General features: G+C 38.7%; 2 protein-coding genes across 6 annotated transcripts in view; both read left to right on the top strand.

The window, feature by feature from the left end:
- Positions 1-15,508, top strand: part of PIK3CA (phosphatidylinositol-4,5-bisphosphate 3-kinase catalytic subunit alpha) — a 47,912-nt gene extending 32,404 nt beyond the window's left edge. For all 5 annotated transcript variants that reach the window (XM_076341334.1, XM_076341332.1, XM_076341329.1 and 2 more), the window contains 9 exons: positions 427-530; positions 1,721-1,892; positions 2,233-2,339; positions 2,887-3,008; positions 3,550-3,628; positions 6,043-6,213; positions 6,724-6,841; positions 7,009-7,160; positions 8,376-15,508. In XM_076341334.1, coding sequence (XP_076197449.1) covers positions 427-530; positions 1,721-1,892; positions 2,233-2,339; positions 2,887-3,008; positions 3,550-3,628; positions 6,043-6,213; positions 6,724-6,841; positions 7,009-7,160; positions 8,376-8,646 — 1,296 coding nt within the window. In that variant the 3' untranslated portion in view covers positions 8,647-15,508. The remainder of the gene's footprint in view (positions 1-426; positions 531-1,720; positions 1,893-2,232; positions 2,340-2,886; positions 3,009-3,549; positions 3,629-6,042; positions 6,214-6,723; positions 6,842-7,008; positions 7,161-8,375) is intronic.
- Positions 15,509-18,675: 3,167 nt separating this feature from the next.
- On the top strand, positions 18,676-26,871 carry ZNF639 (zinc finger protein 639). Its single transcript, XM_076341335.1, has 6 exons — positions 18,676-18,742; positions 20,048-20,151; positions 20,557-20,624; positions 21,194-21,301; positions 22,161-22,298; positions 22,566-26,871. Exons 3-6 carry the CDS (start codon positions 20,567-20,569, stop codon positions 23,711-23,713), a joined length of 1,452 nt encoding a protein of 483 aa, XP_076197450.1. The 5' UTR covers positions 18,676-18,742; positions 20,048-20,151; positions 20,557-20,566; the 3' UTR covers positions 23,714-26,871.
- The last annotated feature ends 449 nt before the right edge of the window (positions 26,872-27,320 follow it).

Genomic DNA, 27,320 nt, shown 5'->3' with positions numbered 1-27,320 from the left:
AGGAGGAGGTGAAATGTTCACTTTCTGTAGTGCTGTGGTTTTGCTTGTTGATATTAAATACCAACATTTTGCAGAGATGCAGAACTGTTCTACCAACTGGAACAGGCAGCTATTTCAGCTGTTTTAACATATGGGGAAAGTATGAGCAGAAGCATCTTCTCAAAACTTTGAGCAAGTTGAGGCTAAAATATTTGGTAACAGTAAAGGAAGTGTCAGATAAGTTCCTGAAATAGAGGCAGACAATCTACTGTTAGCAGATACTGTTCAAATCCTAACATATGCAAGTATTAATACTAAGATAAGTCATTCTACAAAATTTGATGTAAAACACAGATTGCTTTTTAACTACCTTTAATCTGTATATTGTTCATAGAAATAATAACTGCAGCTGATACTTTTTTTTATGTTCTCTTTATCCTTAACTAGGTTCTGAAATATGAACAGTATTTAGATAATCAGCTTGTGAGATTTTTACTCAAGAAGGCACTGACCAATCAAAGGATAGGACACTTCTTCTTTTGGCATTTAAAGTAAGCTTAATATCATACTAAGGGGTGGTGGGATTCTTACTAGCTGTAAACAATTAGTTGTTCTAAAGGCTTGGCATGCTAAATGTCATTTTTTAGGAAAATATTACCGCTTAAAGTTTGTTTTATATTACTTAAGAGTTTGAATGCATAGTTTGGTAATAGAAGTCATCCCTTGCAGTTTCAAAAGCTAGTTAATAATAGATACTTAGTCTTGTACTTCTTTTTATCTAATGATTCTAAAAGCAGGGTAGTCCAACTAAGATTGCTGGAAGCCTCCCATATTGTTAGGTGTTTACAACTTTGACAGATTCTGCTGTTTGAACTTTATCTTGTATGCCAGATCCCCCACCAGTCTCTTCCAGAAAATTTTAGAAATAATTGAGGCCTAAAGAAAGCCACCCAATTTGACCAGATAAGGCTTTGAAAAATAACTTTTCGTACATGCTTATTAAAGACTTCATAGAGCTTGATAGCCAAAATATCTCAGTGTTCTTCCTTACTAAGTATAACATGGGCTTTTGTAATTCCTGGTGTTGAGAAGGCTAAGCATAAATCAGCCTACAGCATACTGGATTGTAGCTAGGTCTCACCTAAAATGCTGTTCTAAGATACTGTGATCAGACACAGAAATAGAAGCAAGGAATCTTTTGTTGTGCTTTCAGTTTTCTACTTCCCTTGGTAATCATCAAGGATAATGGAATAAGTTGCCTTATTAACTTGTTTGAGGGGATGTATTTTAGGACTGTGCAAAGACTGAGAGTAGGTAAGAACAAGGAAACTAGAGGGGCCACAGCCTGGGATTGGCTAAATGAGACAAGGAGAAAATGAAACAGGTTAGCTTTGCTCTTAGCAAGGAAATCTGGAACTTGACTTGAAAGCTTGAGGCTTACTACAGAGTTTCTGGGAAGCATGGATTTTGAACAAAGGCAAGGGGTAGAGAAGGACAGGATGGAGCAAGAAGGAATGGGGAAAAAGCTTATCAACTCTGTGCTGAATTAGTTGTAAAGGGTACTGAAGTCTGATTAGTTCAGTCAAAACAAGATGACTTGTAGGAGGTCAATACAAGTTATTTATGTGAAAAGAAGGATCCATAAACAGCCTTCAGGAAAGATGTTACAGGTATAGCTTCATTTTTGGCACCTCTGAGTGGTCTTGTCTTTAAGCTATAACTGTTCTTCCTCTCTGTGTAGGTCTGAAATGCACAATAAAACTGTAAGTCAGAGGTTTGGTTTACTTCTGGAGTCCTATTGTCGAGCATGTGGAATGTACCTAAAACATCTGAGCAGGCAGGTGGAGGCAATGGAGAAGTTGATTAACCTCACAGATATTCTCAAGCAGGAAAAAAAAGATGAGACACAGAAGGTATTATAAGCTGTGCACATACCAAAATTGTTGCTGTTGAGTCACAGGAATTGCAGAACTGTGTTTTATTTGATTAACTAGAAAAGTATTAATGTTAACTTCAATAGATAGTATGTTATCCTAGAAGCTGTAATATTTTCTGTGTGCATTGCCATTGTCTACTTCTTAAGGCAATAGAACTAAAGTTAAGGGTTTCAATTTGTGTAATATGTGGCTAAGCGGAGTTGCTTATGTTGGAACTGTGCAAAACCATGCTTTAAAACCAAAGCTAAAATCTGACACTTAACCTTCATTTACATGTAATTAGTGTTCTCAAAACCTGAATGTGATTATTTATCAGGTACAGATGAAGTTTCTTGTTGAACAAATGAGACGGCCAGATTTTATGGATGCTTTACAAGGTTTTATCTCTCCTCTTAATCCTGCACATCAACTAGGAAATCTTCGGTATTGTCTTCAGTTTTGAAATTTGTCTAGATATTTAAGTAAATGTTTAGTAATGTTAACATTAACAATGTTAAGGTTAAATGATAACATACTAAATGTTACTATCTTCAAAGTTAACTGAATAAAATTTGTAGCAGAGTAATTCATAGAGTGAAGCAGTTTCAATCTAATGGTTTAATAAATTGGGGAACAACATGACAGCTGTTCCTTTAAGGTGACAGGAGTTTTTCCATTTGTAAGGAAATGTACACAAAGTAGGTATTACCCAGTCTGCAGTCCTTTTTCCATTTGTAAGGAACACACGCTGCTAAAGGAAAACTTACAATATAGCCAGTTCTTCGCTGGGCTTAGCAAATAGTTAACATTGCACTTAGATTACTAAGTTTGAAGCTGAAAGTAAAAATGGTTGATTGTTGGTTACCTGTGCATCTTTAATTTGATACTAGTTCAAAGTTTGAAGAAAACAGGGATAACTTAGTAGTATTACAGAAACATGGTATGAGAATCAAATTGTGCCTATTTCATAGAAATCTTATCTCTTTTATAGGCTTGAGGAGTGCAGGATAATGTCATCTGCAAAAAGGCCCTTGTGGTTGAACTGGGAAAACCCAGATATTATGTCTGAATTGTTGTTTCAGAACAATGAGATAATCTTTAAAAATGGAGATGGTAAGGAAAAATAAGTGTAATCCAAAAGCTACATATCTGCTTGTTTTCCTAACCTACTGTTTAGTATTTTTTCTAAACATATAAAATACATATATTGAAAAAAAAAATTTAAGATCATCTGAGCAAAGCAATTTTCGTTTCCAGAAGAATTAAGCATGCACAAATAAGTATGTGTCCTAGTCATGTACAAATTTTGTATGTTACAGGATGCTCGGTCTGTTGAGGTGGAATATGATACTACTTAATACTTTGGGTTTTTTACTTGAAAATGTCTTCAAGATATTACAGTTGTGTAATCTGTAATTCCATTGTCATGTTTTTAGTGTATATTTTCAAACAGCCTTGAAATCGCCACCACAAATTTATATTCATTCTCAACTATTTAAAATCTGCTTTTCTCTATTGAGAGAACAAAACCTACACTAAACTATGCAAGCCTCGTTTCCTTTAGACATACTTTTGGGGGGAAAGGTAAAATAAGATGTAACAAAGTGTTCTGGTGTTATGAAATTTGCAATCTCTATGTATTTGACTATTCCAGACTTGCGTCAGGACATGTTGACACTTCAGATAATTAGAATTATGGAAAACATCTGGCAAAATCAGGGTCTTGATCTTCGGTAAGCATTAGAGGTCATTCTCAAGCAATGCTGCTCTTAATGGTTTTTGCATTGGTTTCTTACCAGAGATTGCTTCTGTTATCCCAAGGGTAATACATTAAATGCTATAAATAAGCATGTTAGTACATGTTAGAGCAATTTTTAATTTTTTTAATAACCTTTAGTTAGCTAAAGTATTGGATTCTGTAAAGGTAAGATCGTATTTGACAAATACTTAAGCCTCATTCAAGTGGGTGTGAGGGATCTACATACCACTAAAAGAGCTAATACACGCTAGCCACACTCTGGTCTACTGATGGTATCTGTAGGATCTGCTTTGAACAAGTTGCCAAACTTGCAGCCCTGTTGAGCGATGACTCTTTGTAGTTGGTATCTTCTTTTTGGTACACAAAGTGGGTATTACCCAGTCTGATATGCATGCAGCTTCTCCACCTCTAAATAGTCTGTGAGTGCAGTAGCTTCTGCAGAATGCCATTCAGTATAAACTATTCTGCTTCTGGAAAACTGATGCTAGACAGGTCACGCTTCCAAATATGCGTTTGCTGTGTGGCAGACTTTTAGGTGGTGGCGTAACAGAGCTGCCTCTGCACTATCAAACCAAGTATGTTCTTTGCACCCCCAGTTCTCATTTCCTCATCATCTAGACGAAAGGACCTGTTGATCTACATAATCTCTCATGTGTCTGGGCAACTCTTTTGTCTCTAGTACTGTAATGAGTGACAGAATTATGGCTTTGTCCAAGAATGGTTTGCAGAGTTCACAGTGCTCGTGTCTTAAAGAGTAGCCAGCTATGGTCTGCAAAGTACATTCTCTCCCACCTATTGCCACTGTTCTTAAAGAGGCAGCATGGAGCTTTAGAAGAGAAGTTGAATAGGTATGGTGTAAGTGACAGGCTGATTGGAGGAAAAAAAAAGGCAAACAAACAAAAAACCACAAAAAAACTCCCAGCTGTCAGTCTGCTATACTGAAAGACTGAAATGAGCATGCAAGATGAGGCAGCTGATGGACTCTGAGTCTTGAGCAAGCTACAGATTACACTGGAGGACAAAAAGAAAATCTTTTGAGGATCTAGAAATTGCAACTCATCCCACTAACGCCACTAAACTCTGTCTCTATGGTACAGAAAGTCTAACAGTCCAAAGTTTATGCCACATCCTTAAGAAAATGGATGGGTCTCACTGTTCTTCTTTGATCGCCAAATCAGACTTTTATCTAAAAATGCAAGTGTAGATAGGTAGATATAAATATACTTTTAGTACCTGCAAATAAAGTGCTGTTAGTCCAGAGTGGAGAAGCCCACCTCCACGGCAACACCAGCAGTCAGCTCTGCCACTGGCTACACATTGCACTGGTGTTCTGTAGATTATGAAGTCTAATAGAAAGCCATGATAAATTGTTTTTTCTAGGGTTTTTACCATGGCATCACAAAAAAACCTTCCGATACTCCAGTGTTCCTAGAAGGCTGTTTTACTCTATAGGTATGACACTTTTGCTCCAAAAAGGAAACTTCAGGAGAGAAGAGGGCTGCTTTTAGGTACCTGACCCTCTCTCCCAAATATTTTAACAGAGGATGTTAAACATGGTAGTGGCCATGTTTCTTTCAGTCTTTTGAATAAAAGATTGGTTTTGACTTGGTTTTCTCAGATAAAATGTTTTGAATGTAATAGAAGAAATACAGACTTTGGGGGAGGGCGAGGAAAGAGGCCTGTGAAAGAAAAGGGAGGCAGAGGAATTCATTTCTTCTACTTGTAAGGAGAAAAATGGACTACTGAGATTATCCTTTGAGTTTCACTTAAATTACAAAAGTCACTTATGATGCTCTTTAAAGAGTCCATGAATAAACATCTGTTTACAGATAGTCCATTAACATCTGGATAAATTGTAATGCTGCTGGCTATAGATTCCAGTTACAATTTTGTAATATGTTCAGGTACTATTCAGAAACTTATTTTGAAGGTCCCATGCTGGTTTTACATACAAAGTATTACCTGCTACTTGTTTACAGAAACCCATGAAATCCTAACATTTGTTTTCTGAATGCTTAGATTCTGTCCCTAGTACTTCACTCTGAGTATAATTGAATAGATCTCGTTAAATCATGCTGAATGCCTTTTTAAGGGTTTTTCCAGTGTATTCCCCAAGGCCTCCAAGAACATGTTAATAAAATTTTGCTTTAACCTTTTGTCCTGATATAAAACTGAAGAATGACATTGGTGGATACAGTGGCTGGCATGTTACTGTACTAATATCTGGTACATTTTTTCCACAAGACTAATGATAATACACCTATAAATATTAAAACAGATTTTCATATCCTAAAGTAACAGATGACACTCACCTGATAGGGGTTATCGGACATGCCTGTTGCTTTTTGTCTTAAAACTTAACTCTGTAAAAAAACCTTTGTCTTTCAGGATGTTGCCTTATGGTTGTTTGTCTATCGGTGACTGTGTGGGACTCATCGAGGTAGTGAGGAGTTCTCATACGATCATGCAGATTCAGTGTAAAGGAGGCTTAAAAGGGGCATTGCAGTTCAATAGCCATACGTTGCATCAGTGGCTGAAGGACAAGAACAAAGGAGAAATGTGAGATTTCCTGTTGCTTGTTTTTCTTGTTCATGTGCTCTTTTTGATGGAAACTTCAAGAGAACTGAAGTTCATCAAGTGGAAAATTATGTCCATCTGTTTTTAGGTTTTTCCCTGCCCTTGTTTGCCTAGTATTCCTGCCTGTAGCTCTTTTAATGAGTTTGGGTGGTTGTGTGACTTCTCAGCAGTAAAGCGTAAGTTGGAGGTAGAACTATGAAGATATGGCTTAAGTCTGTATTTTAACAGTAGCTCATCAAAATGAAAACTGCTAGCCTTCAAAAGAGGGACAGTCATTTTAATAGCTAGTTTACTGTTCTGTGATGTAGCTGTAAGTACTTCTGTTTTCAGAGTACACTGAATTTCTTCCTTACTTTGATAAAGTCCAGAAACTCTGCTTCATTGAGAGAAAATAGTAGTAGTTGGTCCTTCCTTTATGGGAAGGAAGAAAAAAATCTGCACTTTTGTATTATTAGAATATCTGTAGGAAAATGTCTCCTTTGTTTTCAATAGGTATGATGCAGCTATTGACTTGTTTACACGTTCTTGTGCCGGCTACTGTGTTGCTACCTTTATACTGGGCATTGGTGATCGCCACAATAGTAACATCATGGTAAAAGATGATGGACAAGTAAGATATGTTTTTCTAAAACCATAGCCTAATGTCATCTCTCACTTGGATTAGAGTTTGTTTAAAAAAAAAAAATCTATCTGAACTATAAGTAAATGATCAATTTTACTATGACATCATTTAAACAAGGAATTACTAATCTTAAAATAACTTTCTGTCTTTCCAAGCTGTTTCACATTGACTTTGGGCACTTCCTCGATCACAAGAAGAAAAAATTTGGCTATAAAAGAGAGCGTGTGCCATTTGTCTTAACACAAGACTTTTTAATAGTGATTAGTAAAGGAGCCCAAGAATGTACCAAAACAAGGGAGTTTGAAAGGTGAGCCTTTTTTTTTTTAAGCATTTAACTTCCAAAGTATTTTGTACCTAAAATGCACTTTACTACTGGTGACCTTTAATAATTAGACCTTCTAACTGAAAATTAGTATTTTAATTGGCTTGCAGTGAGTATGTTCTAATTCTTTAGTTGAAGATCAGCCATCCACTTGTAAATCAGTAGGTGATCTTAGTGCTTACGTGGCCTTCAGTTCATGAAACCTCACCTTAGCTTTGCAGGGTCAGCACACATGTGAATAAAGATAAATTTTTTTTAATATCTGAATCTTTTTTTATTTAACACTTAAAATCCTCTTGGGATTGCATAGCTGTAAAAATGGAGAATTCTTAAATGTCAGGTGTAATGTGCATCAGAGCCTTACTGGTCACTCAGCAATACTTCTCTCTCCTATAGCTGCTGTGGTATCAGCTCTTCAGCTGGCTGGTGTGGTTTGTGACATTCTGCAGAACCTACTAAGAAAGGAGAACTTTAAAATAATAATAAATAAATAAATTCTGTTGCTGTAGTCATTCCTAATATCTGTCTTTCCAGATATCTAGTCTTTGAGAGGTTTCAATTTTAATCTTAATTTCATTATGTTGCGGGAGAGGAAGACAGATTTTTAAGTTAAGTTATAGTTGTCTGTCTGAATGCTGCAGTGAAGCTTTTTTGCATTTTTCTTAACCTGACTTAAATTAGTGATTTCAGCATAAACGGGCATTTCTCACCCAATACAGCAAATGCCCCTGTCTTCAATGCATTCTCCAGAGTATCTAAGGAGCAACAGCTACTGCCCTCATAAAACTACGGGAGAGAAGTGCATCTCTGACGATAACCAGGAAAGCACTGTTTGCAGCAGTATATCATGAAATGTGCTTTGAAATCTGAAATGTCAGTAGCAATGACTAAAATGGCTCTGTGAACTCCCATAAACTTGTGTGGAACGCTTGCATGAATTGCAAATGAGGTTTAAGGCTAAAAAGCCTGTCTTCAGTTTGGCTATTGCATTAGTCTGACCATTACTAATTCTTACAGAAATGAAGATAACCTGAGTAGGAAGATGAGGATATTTTCTCAGCAACATTATGGTGTTCTTATTGGACTAAGACTGCCTACTTTTTTAGTGTCCAGTTACCCGAAAACTGTTTCGGAGGTGAAGAAGTAATATGCATCTAATAAGGAAATAACACTGAGCTTTTTTCCCCGTGTCTCTTCCAGGTTTCAGGAGATGTGTTATAAGGCTTATCTAGCAATTCGGCAGCATGCCAATCTCTTCATAAATCTCTTCTCCATGATGCTTGGCTCAGGAATGCCAGAACTGCAGTCCTTTGACGATATTGCATACATTCGAAAAACCCTTGCATTGGACAAAACTGAGCAGGAAGCTCTTGAGTACTTCATGAAACAAATGAATGATGCTCACCATGGTGGCTGGACAACAAAAATGGACTGGATCTTCCACACAATAAAGCAACATGCTTTGAACTGAAATGAAAGCAAAGAAAACAAGAACTGATAGCCCACTTTGTGGGTACTGCACTGTTAATACCCGTTAGCAGCAAAGACTGGTTGCATAGGAATTGCACAAACCACGAACAACATTAGAATTTATGGCAACAAAAGAGATGAACTGTTCAGACAACTGTCGAAATAATGTAAAACAGGGTTTCAGATAGCACTAAAATTGTACACTTCAAAAATTAAGCTTTAGTATGATGTGTGACTTCATGTTATGCCTTAAGCCCAAAAAGGTAAACTTGGAAGAATGTTTCCTTTTTTCATTTGATAGGATAAATTAGAAGGAAAAAGAAAATAGTGCTAGCATGAACATAGTCCATCACATATTACCTTAGATCTGGTACAGCAGATAGAGACTATGCTGGATTGAGAAGAGTGGAAAGAAAATTCAAGTGATAGTGAACATTTAAATGCAGCATAGTTTGAAGGGAAGGAGTTTTAAGCTCAAAGATCTAAAAACAATAGTGAGAGGACAGTGCCTTTTAAATGTGCTCAGAGGCATTAACATTTATGGGGTTTAGATGACACTTTGATTTCTGGGTCTGTCATCTGCACCGTTTCTGAAAGCAGTAGGAAATAGGCCCATTCAGTATGGTGTTTCTTCTGCTCAGTGTTTCTAGGGGTGCAATTCATACCTTCACAAAAACTCCCTATCATCCCCAAAAACTGACTAACCTGGAAATTTGAATGGTCAGAATTGGGTTTAGTGCAACAGAGAGTTGTAGTGTTCATCTTAGGTTTGCTTTAATCTAACTTGAACTGAATAGATTTTTTTCATACATGTTTTCCAGAACCTAAAGAAAGGTGAGTTATTAAAATTATTGAAAGATTATTTTTTTATAAAGGCTATTTATATAATAGGAACTATTATTAATATATATTCTTTATTTACATGATTTGTCCAATATTCACTCTTTTAATTTTGCAGCCCAGTTCTATCTGTCCAAGACTCCCGTTTCCACTAACGTCACTGAAGGTGACCAGATATACTCCTAGGACCAAATTCAACCCTGGTGAAAGAGGACACAAGTACCGTTGAAGTAGTGGGAGATACACCCACTAATGCCAGAGGTGAACTTGGCCTAAGTCTCTTCAAAAATTTTTGGGCATCACTCTTCACGTTAATGAAGTGATATGCTGGCTATTCAAGGAACGTATGTTTAAACCCTCAATCTTTGGGTCCACCATTTCTCCTCTTTCTTCCTCCTTTGGAAGTGGTTGTTTAATCCAGTAACAGATACATCAGAAATAGCAGTTTAGATTTTCAATATGATCAATAATAAGCAGTTCAACATACAGCAGATATGCTGGCTAGCTCAAAGCATGTGGAGTTACCAAACATTTTATAGCTTTGTCTGTTTTATGTGTGTGTGTGTGTAATATATATTTGTAAATCTAGTTGTTGTCCTCTAACACAATTACGATGTGTGCAATCAGTTAAATTGGCACCACTTTTTGAAACTGTTCAGAGTACCGAGGATTTCAGATTGCCCTTATGCACAACTTCAGGTAGGACTGTTTTTCTAATTATTAAACAGGTTTTTAATTAGTGAAGCCCATGATTCTGAGGGTGATGTTCACCCTAACATTTTAAACTTGCTAGATTGGCAGCACTTGGAGTGAATTCCGAAGGTCTGGGGCTTTTGGGGGTTCAGCTCTTTCACTTGCAAACACACACCGAGGTGCCACTCAAAGTGCAATACCACATGTAATATAAAATATGCTGACAGCTGGTGTTAGATTAGAATATAAGTATATAAATAAATTGTACTTTGTGCAGGCTGTACTGATGAGGTAATGAGTGGTTGGCTTCATTTAGCGAATTGTAATATATTAAAAATGTGCAATCAATTACGTTATGAAAGACTTCGGGGATTGTAAAGCCAAGACTTTTTGGTCTTTCAAGACACTTTCATAGTCAAGATCCTGCAGTTGATTACTGCACACACGGATACTTGATGTTGTAGGGGGAAACCTGTTTCTGTGAAAACTTCAGAAGTTCCAAGATTGGTATGAGGAATGTGAAGTTTTATTTCCTTAGTTCTACTAAATATTTTGGAGTAGTCTAATAGACTTCCCATTACTCTTTCTGTTGACTGTTACATATTCCTTTCTGTTCATATGAATAACTTAACTCCTGCTAACCTTGGTCATACTTTCTAGAGCAAAATTACCCTTGTATGTATTACTTCGCAGTCAACACACTCTAATGGTTTAGCTCTTTTAAAATATGGCTTAGTTTCAGTTTAAATTTGGCTCACAAAATCTGAGACCCTGTTGGCTGTAACTCTTAATTTAACTGAGTAAAACTTGCACAGATGCCACATTAGGTGCTATATTATCCTTATTTATCTGGTATTGAAACAATGCTTTACCTCGTTTATCTAAGAGATGGTCAGCCTTTTCCAGCCTGGATGAAAAGATCAACTCAAATTTATTGGATGTTATCAGCCCAACTTCTTTTGTACTTTGCCCCTTCCTAGCCATTTACTTCTGTAAATACGAGTATAAATGTCTTTCAGTTCAACCATACAGGGTTCTGCACCCTTTTTGCACAAATGTATGAGGAATCGGGCTCTGTTTCCACAAGTTCCCGCAACTAAATGCTGTGCGCAAGCTGTAGAAGTGATTATGAACGTCAAAGAGTAAAAGAAAGGAAACTTCATAGTGATACAGACATAATATGATTTTGGGTAATTACAGCTTTTAAATAAAAAAAAAAAATAGAAGTTCATGGACTTAAGCAGTTGTTCTTACCATAACCAGGATGGGCATTTGAAAAACATCCTGCCAGTGTTTCAGGAAAAAAAAAAAAAATTTTAAGCTTCCAAGTGTTCAACCCTAATTACCTTATCCTGTTATGCCAGTTTTGTGCTGATGTAACTTCACTGAAGATAGTGGAGGTACTATTTACTTACTTTGGTGTAAATGAGAGGATGTCATCTGTTCTCAGTATCAGAAATAAGACCTGCTTACAGACTGTGAAAGCACCTGTAACTGAGCTCTAGATTTTTACAGAGATTGCTTGGAATTTGGATTTTTATTTTTTAACTATTCCCACTTCATGGAGATTTGAAAATGTTCCCTTTATTCTGAGAGTCAGCTGCACAAAACACTAAGTAGCTTATTTTGAGCTTGAATTGAATCTGAACACCTTGCTCCTGCAAAACTTTGTAGTAGGACTACCAGAGCAAGGAGCCCAGGATTGGGCCATACGTTTTATTACAAAACATTAGGAAATGGCAATTTAGTGAAATACAAATTTAAAAACAGTAACTTTTTCAACTGTGAAACTATGTTTGATTTAATGACAGAACAGGCTGCTGCTGATTGGTTTTTCTTAAAAATATATTCTTTGCTTTCCTAAAGGTAGCAGAAAAAGCACCTGTACTGACTTATATATGCATACTTTTCAGTTCTGAAGGGGTGCATTAGTAGTCTTTTCATAGGTGAAACAGACTTTCAGTAGAATTTTAAAATAAAAGCATTTAAATAAAACCAAAATTGCTAGTGGTTTGGCATCTTGCGGAGAAGATATAAGCCTGCATATTAAGGGCAATATAGAAATTGCCAAGCCTTTAGAGAACTTTGTATGTGATGACCCTGCTGTTGGTGGTTTGGAGGGTTGGTTTTGGTTTTTTTCCAAACCTTCCTTTTTATGTAAAATATTAAATGCCCTTTAGTGGTCAGTAGCCCATGTTTGTTGACAATTTGAAGGTATTTTCTTTGCTTTGTCATTTTATAACTGGCATGTTCCAATGTCTGTTCTTAATTGTGAATTCCTCCTGTTTTGCACGTCTGTACAGGTTGCAGACCTGGGCTGGACCCATTCAAAAAACAATCATCAAAAAAGCCACTTGAAACTACTATTTTCTTGATGTCTTTGACATCTTGAAAATGCTTCAAGTTAATGAAAATGGTGTGGTATTACAGAAAGAATTGTAAATTGCTGCTTCTAAGATATTTTTTTAACTTCTTTCTCTTGTTTTAGTTTTACTTGAATGGAAGAAGAACCACACTTGGGTTTTGGTTTTTTTTAAATACTATATAGCTGTGGATGTTGTTGCAGATTGTTGAATCCCACTTTAATTTTGCAATACATGTTTCATACAAATAATGAATTTGTATCTCTCTTCCGTGCTGAAAGTTGTCTCAGTTTAAGGCTCTATCTGTCCAAAATGATGTGTAGCTCACCACGCCTGCAGTTGGTGTGGGTTTTTTGGGTGGTTTTTTGTTTATTTTTTACATCTGTGTTAATGAAGGGAAGCCAACTGGAAACCGGATATAGAAGTTCTCTATCTGCATACACTAACCAAATCTATAGGTGCTCTGGTCTTTGAGAAATTCTGATTTCACTTTATGCTGATATAACACTGACTTCATCAGAATCACTCTGGATTCACAACAGCATATGAAATCAGAATTAGACTATATGTATATTAAAGTTCCAGATGACTTATTCATATGATTCAGTATGAAAGGCGTTCACTTAATGAGGAATGTTTACTAGCAGCCCAGGTAAACACTTGACAATTTTACTTTGGAATAGTCTCTATTAACTAGCTTTTTCAGCTCTCCAATTCATAACTACTGTAATCTTGTCTATCGTTGATTTCATTCTTGAGACTTCCAGGATTTTTCTTACTTGCTAGCTTAAATGTTTCCTCTTCCTACTCTTTCATAGTATAAAGACTTTCCACTCTCAGAAAAAATAGTTGTTCTTAATTAGCAGTGCAGTATTCTTGACATCTGAGCTTTATGGGATAGATTTTTAAAAGTATGACGTCTTACTGTGTTAGCACTCCTGACTCTAAGCCAGAGGTGGATCCCTCTGTCCCTGTCTCTTCCCCTTCCCCCTCCAACACCCCTTTCCCCAAAAAAGGGACATGCCCATAGCATAAGAACAACATAAAATATTTGTAAGAGAAGATCAATTGAAGCAATGCTCTGCCTGTACTTTGAAGCTAGCGTCCCCATTGGTTTGCATAAATGTGTCTTAATCTTAAGTGTCCTTACTGTCACTTCTGTATGTGCTACAATATTCCTTTGGCATAAAGGTGGCCAAAAATACACTTACTCTATCCTGACTTCCTATGAAATTCTAGTGCCAGTTCCCCAGTAGCTATTAAACTGGTTTAGGAACCATTTAGTTCAGTGTAACTGCATCAATTTTGTTAGGAATTTGTTCCAGTATTAAATTAATCACAGTTAAACCTGACCTAATTATATTGCTGAAGTTATAGAAAGCCTAATTCAAGCAGAAGCTGTTTCTCCTAAGAATCTTATGTCTGCTGTATCTTAGTTAATCCCTAAGAGCCAAAACATGGATATTCATAGCTGCAATCTCATTCTGTTTTGTTTCTTTGGTTTAAGGACATTTAATCTATTCCCGGGCTTTATTAATAGTGTTCTATATCCTGAATTTATCAGCTGCCCCAGGCTGTCCAAAGTTGTCTTACTGTTTCATTTGGGGCAGGGGAAAGAAGAGGAAGGGAGGAAGAGATGAATCCTCTTCTTTCTTGTCTTACAGCCACTGTAGTCCAAATTCTTCATCTTCTCTTGTGAAGATAAATGTATAATTCATCATCTGGAAGTATCATCCTTTCCCCTTGCCCCCTTGCACCTCTGCAAGTTTTAACTGTGAATATCCACATACACTATCAAAATCCACTTTCCTGGTAGAGAAAAGGATTTAAAATATATATGGCGGCAGTCTGATGTCCTGGATTCTCAGGCTTGAAATTTCCAAAGTACTGTTGTCACTAACTCGCACCACAATTGCAAGAACTCTCACAGAATCACACAGAATTGTTGAGGTTGGCAGAGACTTGTGGAGATCATCTAGTCCAGCTGCCCTGTTTGAAGCAGGGTCAGCTAGAGCAGGTTGCTCGGGACCTCGTCCAGTTAGGTTTAGAGCCTGTCCAAGAAGGAAGAATCCACAGTAAATTTTTTTTCCTCAATGTTTATATGAAATTTCTTCTGTTTCATTACCTAGTGTCCTTTCAGTGGGCAGCACTGAGAAAAGCCTTGCCTGTCTTCTTTACTCCTCTCCATCAATTATTTATATACATTGACAAGATGCCCCTTGAGCTTTCTCTTCGCTGGGCTAAACAATCCCAGCTCTCAGCCACCCCTCCTAGCCCTTCATCACCTTCATGGCCCTTTGCTGGACCTGTTCCATTACATCCATGTCTGCCTCATACTGGGGAGCCCAGCACTGGACCCAGCACTCCAGGTGTGGCCTCACCAGTGCTGAGCAGAGGGGAAGGATGAAGGCTTACCTCCCTTGACCTGCTGGCATGCTCTTCCTAAGGCAGCCCAGGATCCTGTTGGCATTTTGGATAAATAGAGCCCAGGAGGGTGTAATCTCTTGGTGCTTTTATGTAACTTTGTTGAAGGTCTGCATCAAAAGGAGAGTATAAACACCCACCAGTGCTTGAAATACCTTTTAAAAATGAGACAATTATCTTTGAAATAACCACTACTGGGGGGCGGGAGGGATGTTGCCATGTGTATGTCATTCTGTAATAAAGGTCCTGTGGTAAAGTAGTTAGAAAGCAAGACATTTTTAGTAATAATGGGCCAAAAAAGTATTTAAGATGCAGCAAGATGCATGTGTTGTCATACTGAGAATAGTCTTGCAGTACCTTTAAAAAAAAAAAACAACCCTTTTCCCCTTCTGCTGTGCTACTCAAGTAACAAAAGTTTGGCCTATGATACTTATTGTAGTTCATGTTCATGGGAAACTGTGAAAAGTCTGCTTTTTATTTATCTTCGCGGTCTGTATCACATGCTGTTTATTAAAAAACTACTTTTGTTTGGTTTTTATCACACTTTTGAGTGTTAATGTATATACTAACAACTAAATTAAAACAATATGGTTGGTACACTTGTGAATTCTGAAGTGAGAACTTAAGGAACTTTCAGTCTTGGAGGTGTGATTTGGTGTTGCAGCTCTGCTTTCGAAAAAGGCTAGAAGAAAGATAGAAATTGCGTACATCGGTTAACTTGTGTGTGGGGAACAGAAATGGAATTTGCATTATTTATTGGTGGGACATCCTAGATGCACGTGGCATTTGTTCTTGTACATACTGATCTTCAAAATAAGTAACTTATTTTAGATGTAGGCTGTTAAAGTTGTGATGAGAGGAGATGTTACTGAAGTGTTTCAGCTGGATGATTTTAAAGCCTCTGCTAAATCAATCTGGTTGTTTTTTTTTTTTTTTGAAAAATACCCTTCATGCTTTCATTACCAAAACTATGTTTTAAAAAACAAACTAGGTTGTATTTTTGTATCCAATACTAGTTTTAAAAGAGCGAGAAACTTATTTGGGAAATTACTCACTGGCAGGTATAAGAGCATGGGGCTGCAATGGAATTGCTTCTGGGGACGTGTTGGTCACTTTGGACTTCAGTTGCTAACAAACTGCTATTGTGGGAGGGATTTTGAGAATTTCACTTTTTTGGAGGGATCAGGGTTTTTAATCAGGTCACTCCTACACATCTTTGTCCCCCGTAAGCTTTAAACTTTGTACACTGGTCAATTCTGTTTCAGATCACCACTGCCTAGTTTTGAAAAGGGCTATGTTCCAGCAGGTGCTCAGTCTGCACAGGATTCAAACTCCGTAATAAAAGGTGGACATCATTATCCTTACACTTATTTTGAAGCTCAAGCTGAGCTCTAGTCTGGAGAGAGCGAATTAAAGTATGGCTAGTGATTTTGAAGTAGCTAGTTCAGTAACCTGAACTAGCAGATTAAATGTCTGTTTATTACAGTGTACGGTGAGTTTTACCTTTTCTAGTAACTATGAAATGGTTATGAGTGGTTACTACCTTGTTTTAAATGCACAGGATGGTTCAGGGGAAGAGGATCATCAGTTCTTGTTCAAATGCAAATTTTAGACTCTACTGCCATTACCATGGTGTGATTTTTATGGTAGTTCTAAGTCTCAATCCCTAAAGCATCAAAAAATTACGGAAAACTTGCAAAATAATGCTGGTGAAACAGAAGAATGATTTGCAATGTGGGCAGTTTTGCTTTAGCACAGAAATCTCAGTGAGCCCTTCCTGATTTTATGCTTGGAAATCAGTCTGGTTTCCAACCTGCATTGGAAAGACTTGGTCCAAAATCTGAACCCATCTAACAAAAAAGCAGGAGAACTGATGCTAGACAGGATACCTCAGATAGCCTCCTATATGTCCTTTTAAACACCAACAAATCTACTGTCTGCAAAGGTAGATGAGCTATACTTACTGCTTTCACTGAAGAAAGTTTACTCCATTCTTCTTATTTTGGTAAGGATACATCCCTGCTAATTGAAACGAGCTTCATCTGTGTTGCCCATTTAAACAATAATGTGAATATCATGCAGGCTTTTCTATATGTCCAGTTGGAATGGCTTCTGGGTGATTAAAACCTGACCCAGAGCTGTCTGAACATCCCAAGCATGTGGTGGTTTAGAAAACAAGACTCATCCAGACTTTTCTGTCTAAAGCATTGATGACACTGTTTGATGCCCATGACTTTGAACTGGATCTGCAGCTTCAAAGGGGATCCTTCTCAGATGTTTTTATTTCACTCAAAGTCTTGTCTCTTTATCTGACATGGGTGGTGTTGGGCTGTGCTGCTTTGTGTGGAGAAGAAATCAATCAAAAGGTACAGAAGAGGTGGTGTGCTTTATGTGAAAGTGACTTGGTTACCCTCGTTCTTTCTCACCGAGCAGGACTGAATTCAAAGGAAAGGGTTTGGTTTTGTGTGGTTTTGTTGTTTTTTTTTTTCTTTTTCCCTTGGCAAATTATGGCTTGTCAGTTCCCATTACTGCCCTCTGCTGGGAACTGGGGAAAGTGCTTCCCCCCCCCCTTTTTTTGGAAGAGTTACATGGATGGAAAACTTTTTTTGGTGAATGGAGGGAGAAATCTGTTGGCATCCACCCATTTGGGTGGCTATAGCGAATTTATGAGAACTTTAACACAAGCTGTCCTGGAGAAACCTCAGCTCCTATGGCTGGAATAAACAGCAGAGAACAAACTGAACTGGGATGCCAGGATCTTGTTTGATTGGTAATTCAGCTCAGGAGATAATAGATACACTACATCTATTCAATTTCTGAGGGCTCAGCAGTGTGTCTTCAAAAGGATACCTTTACTTATATTCATGCTGCTTACCATCAAACCTGTGTGATCATAGCAGGAAGCTCTTTCTGTGTGGCTGTAACCAAATCAGATCACCCTAAAGACATGTTTCCAACTTTCAGGACAAAGGCTAAAGGTAGGATTTCATAAACAGAGTAAGTCCAATCTCAACTTCCAGCTAATGAATAAAACTGAGGCCAGAAGCAGGGTATAATTTTTCTACTAATCGCTGGAGCAACAACATTAGGGATGTTGTGGGTTGTCTGCTAATTGAAAGCTCGATCTTAAAATTAGGTAACTTGAGGCTAAGCCAGAGCGCAATAGCTCAATGAATTAAATGCTTGGTAAAATTCCACGATCTCTTTTAAGTCATCAAACGAAGTGACTGTAATGGAATCCCTTGTGTCTTCAAAATAAATGACTTATTATTTTGAAAAATAAGATGCTGTTTGAAATATTCTGCTTTGTGGGGAAATAACTTACTGCTCATTACTATGGCATAAACGAAAAAAGTACAGATGAAGCGAGCAAAAAGGGGATTCTTTTGTGATTTCAAAATTTTCCAAATTTGTAAAGGGGAAAGTTGCTTATTTTAATTCTTCGACCCTTATTTTATATTGATATAAATGTCAGATGCTTTACAAGCCGTGGACAAAGCCTCTGTATGAAAATGTGCTGGAGAGCTTCTCTGAACATATATTGGCAGCGGTGGGATGACAGTATCGTGTATAAATTGAAGGATAAAGTAAGGTTGTATGTTGCCCCCCCCGGCTGCTATGGCCACGAGCGGGGGTCGGGAGGCGCCCAGCCGCAGCGGCGCGGCCGCCAGGGGGCGCCGTGTCGGCGGCCGCCGCTCGCCCCGCCCCGCCCCTTCCACCGCGGGGAGCGCTGCGTCCGGAGGCGGCCGCGGCCCGTCGCTGGGCGCGGAGCGGAAGGTGAGTCCCGGCGGCGAGACAGAAGGGGAGCGGCCGCCAGCGTCGCCCGCAGCCCCGGGGAGCCCCGTGGCTCTGCCAGCGCCCGCCTCCTTCCAGCCCTTCACTCCGCCGGGCGCGGCCCGCGTGCCGCTGACCGTCGCCCCGCACCCGCCCCCATCTTACCCCTCGCCCCGGCGCCATTCGAAGCGCGAACCCGCACCCGCCGTCCCCCGCGAAGGGAGTGAGAAATGACTCACGCTCCGCAGCGCGCTCGAGCCCGCGCGTCGTCCCCCCCTGCGCTGAGGCGGGACCGGGCCTGCGGCGCTCACCGGTGGCGGCTCCCGGCTGGGCCCTCTCTCCGCCGCCGGAGCGGGGCTGCGGCCTCGCCCCTGCCTCCGGCTCCGCGCTTCGCCGCCGCCCGCGGCCTCCCCGCTGCTGCCTCCGGGGCCGGGGGGGGCGGAGCGGCGCGTTTGCCGTGCTCCTGCCCGCGGTTCCCCGCTGCGGCCCCCGGTTCCGGCCTCAGCGCAGGCCGCGGCCGGCTCGGCGAGGGGCTTCGGGGGGGCGGGGGTCTCGATTTTTAGGGCCTTTATGAGCCTTTCCCATAACCGTGCCGAGCAGCTGGGAAAGATGTACCTGGGAAAGCCGCTGGAGAAGAGTAACAGGCGTTACTGTCCCATGGGCTAATCCGTGGGGAAAAGGATGAGCTGCGTTAACTGGGATAAAACTTGCTATTGCAGTATAATGTAGGTTCTTCCTTCGCAATCAGCGATGAGGGTATTTGATACTTCTAGACCACGATATAATATTAAAAAAACTGTTTTTTCCATATTATTCTCCCTTTTAAAATAAAAGTTTAATTCAGCAAGTTATTTCATCTCATGAGAACAGCATTTACTCGATGAGGGGCCTTTTTTTTTTCCTGCTTTCACCTCTGGTGGATGGCCTTGGCTTTAGAAGATCCTGGGCCCATACATGCTCTTGTGTTAAGAGTAAACCACATCAGGTTCAATGTTTGCAGCCCGCCCTTCTTCAAAACTATTTGGGCCAATGTATAGCTCAAGTATTTCTGGTCTATTTTTCTGTTGTCAGGAGCTGCCAAGTGCAGCAAAAGCCAACTAACCTGGGATGAAAGGAAAATAAATACTCTAATGCATCTACCTTATTAATTTTGATACTCTAAACCAAAATTAATATCAATTTCTTATGTTGTTTTCTAGCTTCAATTTCCATCGCTTCATTCTTTGTAATATTTGTGTATATGAGTCTGTTTTTTTTTATTTTGTGCTCAAGTTTTAAAGTGTTTTTTAAAATGCTATCACTCCGTAGATGAAAAACTTTTCAAGTTGATGTATTCACTACATTTGGAAGCTGTGCAGCCATCAGCTTCTTAGCTGCTCTGCTTGCTGATACTGAAGAATCTAGGATTTTTGGTAAGAGAGCATTACTTTTGTTAGTATCTTCAACATTAAAACTTTATCTGAAGGACTCTGCCTCAGAATATCTGGTTTCTGACAAAAGGCAACAGGGTGTTGCAGAACTGCCTTGTAGGTTACACTGAGTATGTGAATGCCTGGGATCCGGACCTGTCTGTCTTTATGGTGAACCTTCTTTTGTTCCAGGGCAGGAATATGAAACTAGACTTCAGTACTTGTGAGCATTTAATGTGTTCTTAACTGTAACAAACTGGGCTGGGGGACAAGAAAGGGGAGTAGGAAAAAAACTCGTGTTTAATGTGCGGGTTTTCAAAATGTTTGCATTGTTTCATAAAGTCATGAAAGATAAACTAGATACAAACAAGTTAATTCTTGAATGTTTTCGCTTTACAATTAATTTAGACTATTCAAAATGAATGAACATCCTAAAAAGAGGAAAAGGAAGACTCTACATCCTTCTCGATATTCAGGTCAGTCTAGAGCTTCAATTATGTACACTTTAGTAAGCTTATTTTTTCTCAGAATAATTACTTTATGAGAGGGGACCACATGTGCTAATACATGGAAGATCAGTAACATAAAGGGTGGGATAAGAACTCTCGGTCTGAATGTATTGAGCACCCGTTCTGCATGCTCCATTGTTAAGCCACTTCTAGTCAATGCATCTGAGCAGTTTTGTTCTGTACTCCCTGCAAGTGGGGAAACTTGCTCAAGCTACAAAATGAAGATGATTCTACTAACACACAAAGGGAGGAATTTTGTAAAAGTTGGGATGGGGGTGTCCAGAAGTGTTCATTGCTGAACAAACTGTGTTCCTGTCACTGTCTTCAGTGGGAGCGGAGTTTGATAATGACTGTATCTGATACTCCGCACATCAGGAGAGCAGCTGAAAGTTGTAAATCACAACAGGAATGTTATCAGGCCAGCACAGAATTCTCACAAGAAGTAAAAATGCAGCTGGCAAGGAAAATTTTGGTGAACATGAAATACACGTGTAGCTACATCAATGTGTTAGTATAAAAACTTTCTTTTTTTTAAGATTCTTCAGGTGCAAGCAAATACATAGACAACAGTGGAATTTTTTCTGACCACTGCTATAGCGTCTGTTCTATGAAACAGCCAGATATAAAGTTTTTTGAAAACAGAGGTAAGAATACATTTTGGGGTCTTGTTCTGCAATTCTTTATTAACGTTTCATGCTCCTATTCATAGAAGTAAATAGAATACAAAATATGTAGTGGGTGACTTCTGAGCGTCGTTGTGATCAGATATGCCTTAGACTGGTGGAAGGTGGTTTAATCATTGCAATTGAAATACAGGTTTCAAAGTAGAAATGATGACAACAAAAAGATCCTTCCATTTTGCAGCATTTCTAATGACAATTAGTCTTATTTATCTAAATATCCACTAGCTAGGTAATGTAAAGCTGATGTAAATAATCTAAGAGTTCAATGGAATTTACCAGCAATTGCATTGAACTGTACTTGGGGAAAACAAAATGCCTTTTTATACAACATCCACTAATGGATGTAAAGTTTAGCAGAGCAAACATGAGGATGGATTTTTATTATATTTATTTTTCTTTTCACTCTCGTAAATTAGCCAGCAAGTCTCCAGAAGTCTTACAAAGTATTATATTTTAAAATGTGATGTCCAGAAATATTTAAGAATATTTTTTAAAATTGTCTTTCAAATCTAAAGTTTTATTTAAGTTTTTTATTTGTTTTAAGTTTTTTCCAGTATAATTAATTTACCATTTTTTGCTGAAATTTTAAAGACAGAGTTGCCACCTTGTGAATTCTTTTGTTGTCTTCTGTATGTATGGAAATAATTTCTGAGGTATTTATAGTTACTTTCTTTAATGTAGGTTATGATGTGATTAATATATAAAGATAAATTTATGCAACTAGAATAACTGAATAGTAAATAAGATCTATGGTTAAAGAATCATGATGATGCTAGCATAGACAAATGATGACAAGAAAATCCTTCTTTTATCTTTGCAGGTAGATTCCACAGTCCCGTGCAGAGCCTAGACACAGATGATGACGGGAGTCCAGTGCATGCTGGGACTTCTCAGTGGAGTGGGTCACATTCAAACGTTGTGGGGTTGCACTATACAGACCCCAAAAGGAAGGATAAAGGTAAATGTGTATTTGCAGCATAGGTGCTGGGAAGCTGGAGAGCACGGCTGCTGGCTTTTTATGTAACTTTTTGCTTTGACAGAAGAGGCAAAGGATTTGTAGTTTACGTTATTTATTTGTTAAACATAATACATAGTCTGGCTGGGGAAAAATAAGTGCTTTTTGCATTTGTATGTTGCTATAACTAACTGAAAAGTTAAATATGGACCCAGGTGTTTTGCAGGGTTTTTTTAACCTTTTGCTTTTATTATCTATTTCCTCCTGCAGATAAAGGTACTAATAATGGAATGTGCAGAGACTTATGTGATTCACCTATATTCGGTGACAGTCCTACAGAAGAAGAGAAACCTCTAGATATTCAAACTGTAGAAATTTCTACGACAGAAGTGAATGCTGTAGAAGTTCACGATATAGAAACACAAACTGTGTCACCTGAGAAGCTAGAAGCTGAGGACTTAGAGGAAATCCCTCTGGAAACCTGTAAAATCTTTGAGAAGAACCAGGCTTTGAATATCACAGCTCAACAGAAATGGCCTTTGCTGAGAGCCAACAGCAGTGGCTTATACAAGTGTGAGCTCTGTGACTTTAATAGCAAGTACTTTTCTGATTTAAAGCAGCACATGATCCTGAAGCATAAGACGTGTACAGACACTCATGTCTGTAAAGTTTGTAAAGAAAGCTTCTCCAGCAAAGTGCTGCTCATTGAACATGTAAAACTACATGAGGAGGATCCATACATCTGTAAATACTGTGATTACAAAACAGTGATATTTGAGAATCTGAGTCAGCACATAGCAGACACTCACTTCAATGACCACCTTTATTGGTGTGAGCAGTGCGATATGCAGTTCTCCTCGAGCAGCGAGTTGTACCTCCATTTCCAGGAACACAGCTGTGACGAGCAGTATTTGTGTCAGTTCTGCGAGCATGAAACAAATGATCCAGAAGATCTGCATAGCCATGTGGTGAACGAACATGCATGTCGATTGATAGAGTTAAGTGACAGCTATAATAACAAGGAGCGCGGACAGTACAGTCTCATAAACAAAATCAGTTTTGACAAATGCAAAAATTTCTTTGTATGCCAAGTGTGTGGCTTTAGGAGCAGGCTGCATACAAATGTCAACAGGCACGTAGCGATTGAACACACCAAAATATTCCCTCATGTTTGTGATGACTGTGGGAAGGGCTTTTCAGGTATGTTGGAATATTGCAAGCATTTAAGCTCTCATTTATCTGAAGGGATTTATTTGTGTCAATACTGTGAATATTCAACAGGACAGATTGAAGACCTTAAAACTCATTTGGATTTCAGGCATTCAGCAGAGTTACCTCATAAATGTACTGATTGTTTAATGAGGTTTGGAAATGAAAAAGATCTTTTAAGTCATCTTCAGATACATGAGACAGCTTGATTACTTTCTTTCCCTGTAATCAATTTGTTAGAATTGGAATTAATTTCCAGTCACTAAAATGTGGTATTAAATACAATTTTAACAGCAATTATACAATTCTAATGTTTTTCTCTTTATATCAGCAAAGCATGTATAACAACTTGGTGTTGTGAATTTCCTTACCTAGGGGTTTCAATAGGAATAATCACTTTAGTGTGATGGATCAGATTTTGCGGGGAGGGACAGTGGGAGTAGTTGCACGTTGTAATAGCAATTCTGATGGTCATCCCGCACTTTAACATCTAATGTACAAGAGCAGCTCTCTCAAGTTTAAAAAGGGACAAAGAGAAAGCCAACATCTAGTTCCATGCTTAAGTAACATCATACTGATCTCAACTGCATATCCAGCTCATGTTATCCTCTGTGGCAGCAGGTCATTGTGCTGATGTTTAGCAAATTGCACCAGCCTGCCAAAGATAAGGGTGTTCCAAAAATTCCCAGGCATGGATGTCTCCAAATTCACATACCAGTCTGCATTTCCCACCTCAGACTCTTGATAAGCTTTTAAAATTGTCCTGTTTTTCTCTTGGGGTACCTATCCGACCTCATCGTTCGGTTTCTTTGTTCAGTGTTTAATTTAAACTCCTGTCTGTGGGACTATCCGACAACCCTCTCTTCCACTCATGTACTGCAGACCTCCCACACGAGTTTTGTCTGCTTTGTTTACCTTCAGTTCCTATCTTTTAATGCACCAAGTAGACACATATTGCTGGTGTGTAGATTGGGTCATGTTTTATGGGGTAACTAAGGGAATTTGCAAAGTGATCCAGCTGAGAATGTACAAAGAGTGCAATTTTCATATCTAAAATCCTAATTTAGCTCTCACTGAAATGATGTATGTCACCAACCTCATTTAGAGCAAGCCTCTATTATTTTATACTATTATAATTCTGTATATTTATAATTAGCTTTCCACCGCTAATAATACGAGGACAGTTATTTTAATTCTGTAAATTTTAAACTTCTCCTATATACTGGCTTAAAACAATGATACAGTACAAAAATTTTATTGACTCTAATCACTTTCAAATGATTTCACACATCTGTTGAGATTAGATAGTGCTGTCCTGCCATTATAATCATTAGAAGTGAATCTTTATAATTCGTTCTGTAGCTGTATTTCTGAGTGGATACTTGGACAGATAAAAATAAGGGTGAGGTCATTTAGATTGTGCTAGTTATCAGGGTGACATTACCCATAAATTAGTGGTGGAGTTTACATTTCTTTCTGCATCGATTGTAAATTTGTAATGTAAGATTGTCTAATGCAAGCTTTGTATAGATATAATTAATGTATAAAACATTTCTTGATCAGTCAAGATTTGGTGTTACCAGCTTCAAGGCGTGCAAGGGTCTTTGCATTTGATTTTTAAAGCTAAGGATAAAAATTGGCTGAATATAGTCAGTTTATGGAAGTTCTAATTTCTAGAGAAGTATTTCTGGAAAGCCTGCTTATGAACCAGTTAGCGTATATTTCTTTGTAGGAGGCAAGACCATTTTTGTCATTTTGAAATGCTAATTTACTACTAAATCTTCTGTGTAGTCATTGAAAAGCGCAACCTGATGGTGTCCCGACTGTGTTTTATTAGTCCGTTATATAGAGAATGACAATGTCTGTGGTAGAATTGCCTATTTCCTATTTTGAACACATTCATCCTGGCCGGCTTAAAATGGTACCAATAATATAGTTAACAAAGCACTAATAAGAATTATTTTATATATGGAAAGTTAATTTTGTTCATATGGGTATAACTGAGAGGGGGGAATGCTGGTTCTCTTAAAACCCTGCTCTTGGTGACGACACAGGTGGAATGGCACAGTTGAGCTCTGGAGAGAAAGCCGCTCCAGGGAACAGTGACAAGAAGTAGAAAAAAGACATTTAAAAAAACCCCAAAAATAAATAAGTGGGCTTAAAAAGTGTGTATGTTTGTATAGACCAGCATTGTGCCCCGTACAGGAAAGGTGGTCTCTTGTAAAAGCACAGAGCCCTGTGATACAGAAAACTTCCTTGTTGACTCCTGAATAACTTCATGTCTATCTTCGAGTTGCATTATTTCTAATCTCTAAACTGGGAACGAAAAGAATACCCCATAGGAATGTTATGAAGCCAAATCATTCCTAACTAAAATGCACCCCACAGCGTCTAATTAGGAAATATATTCAAGTTTGTCTTAGGTTAGATTTTCTAAGTAAGGGACTAACGTTAGTATTTTCTTTTTAATACCTATGAGAAAGTAAATGGAAATGTACAGGAGTAACTCATCTCATTTTACCTTAGCAGGAACACAAGTAGGATATTGGCTTCCACATGATCAGCATGCTAAAACAAGAAAGATACTGAGTAGTAGAAAAAATAGGTAATGAGTGGAGTCTGTCTAGAAGTTGGAAGGCCGAAAGGAATGACTGTACATGCCAAGGACAGTATGTTTTTCCCATCGAAGGGAAGACAAGAGTTTGGTTTATTTATGTGAAGCGTGGAAGGTCAGTGCCCTGACATTGCTGCACCGAGGTGAATTGAGAGCACATGAATGCAGCTGGTCCGATACTGCCAGAGACTTCAGTCGTCTTTAACCCTATAGCTTGAGCAATTCATCTCAGTCTTGAATGAGAGAAATTAACGAGTAATCAGAAGTATGCCAGTATTTTTTTTCTGAGACACTCAGTAAGTGTATCAAATTCAGTTGTTTGTTACTCATTACACTGATATCTGCAAGGTTCATCTACTTCAGGAACAGCATTCTAACTAGAAGCTATACAAAAACATGAGATTGGTTTTGGAAGTATTTTGTATTTGGAAGTAATTTGTATTTGATTCTCTGCTTCTCAGACTTCTGAGTCTTTAGGTTAGATGTGTGTCATGTATTTCAGCTTCCCAGATCATGTTTTGTTATTGAACAAAGAACTTTTTTATATGAAAGATTGTTGACTTCAAAACAAAATTTAAATCCCACCAATTATTGCAAGAACTTAAAATACAGCAAATTAGTAATTCTCAAATAACGTGTTCTCTATAATGCTTATTAAGTGTCGTTGATTTTCATTGTTTGTGGTTGTTCTCATTTTCTTATGCTCTTGTATCAAATGTATAAATTATCAGTGCTTTTTAACACTTGAAAGTACTTAGCGTTTGTCATTTTAGCTGACTTTGATTAAACCATGGTGCTGACAGCATGCAGAAATCCAAAGTCATGCTTCGTTGTCTTTGTTTTAGATCCCCATGAAAACGTTGAAGGGCTCGGAGGCAGACTTTACCATTTCAGGTGTACAGGGGCAGGTACCGTTTAAGCTCGGACGCCTTCCACCTCAAGGGGCCTCCCGCCTGCCGCCGCAGTGCGCAGCGGCCTCCAAAAAGCCGGACAGGAGCGTGCAGAGCTATTGCGAGCCGTCCGTGGGAGACTTACCCGGCTCCTCTTCCCGGGGCGAGGGGCAGCGGGCCGGGACGCGGGGGTATTTCCCGTATCAGCCCGGGCCCGTCTCCATTTCATAACCAGCCGCGCCGCCTCTCCCCGCTCCTCCTCTGCCCTCGCTGAAGATGGCGGCCGCCCCGCCCCCTTGGGCCCTCAGTAGA

Source organism: Aptenodytes patagonicus, chromosome 6 (assembly GCF_965638725.1).
Source record: "Aptenodytes patagonicus chromosome 6, bAptPat1.pri.cur, whole genome shotgun sequence".
Lineage (NCBI taxonomy): Eukaryota > Metazoa > Chordata > Aves > Sphenisciformes > Spheniscidae > Aptenodytes > Aptenodytes patagonicus.
The sequence above is the reverse complement of the archived record's forward strand: the minus strand, read 5'-3'. Positions and strand labels throughout refer to the sequence as shown.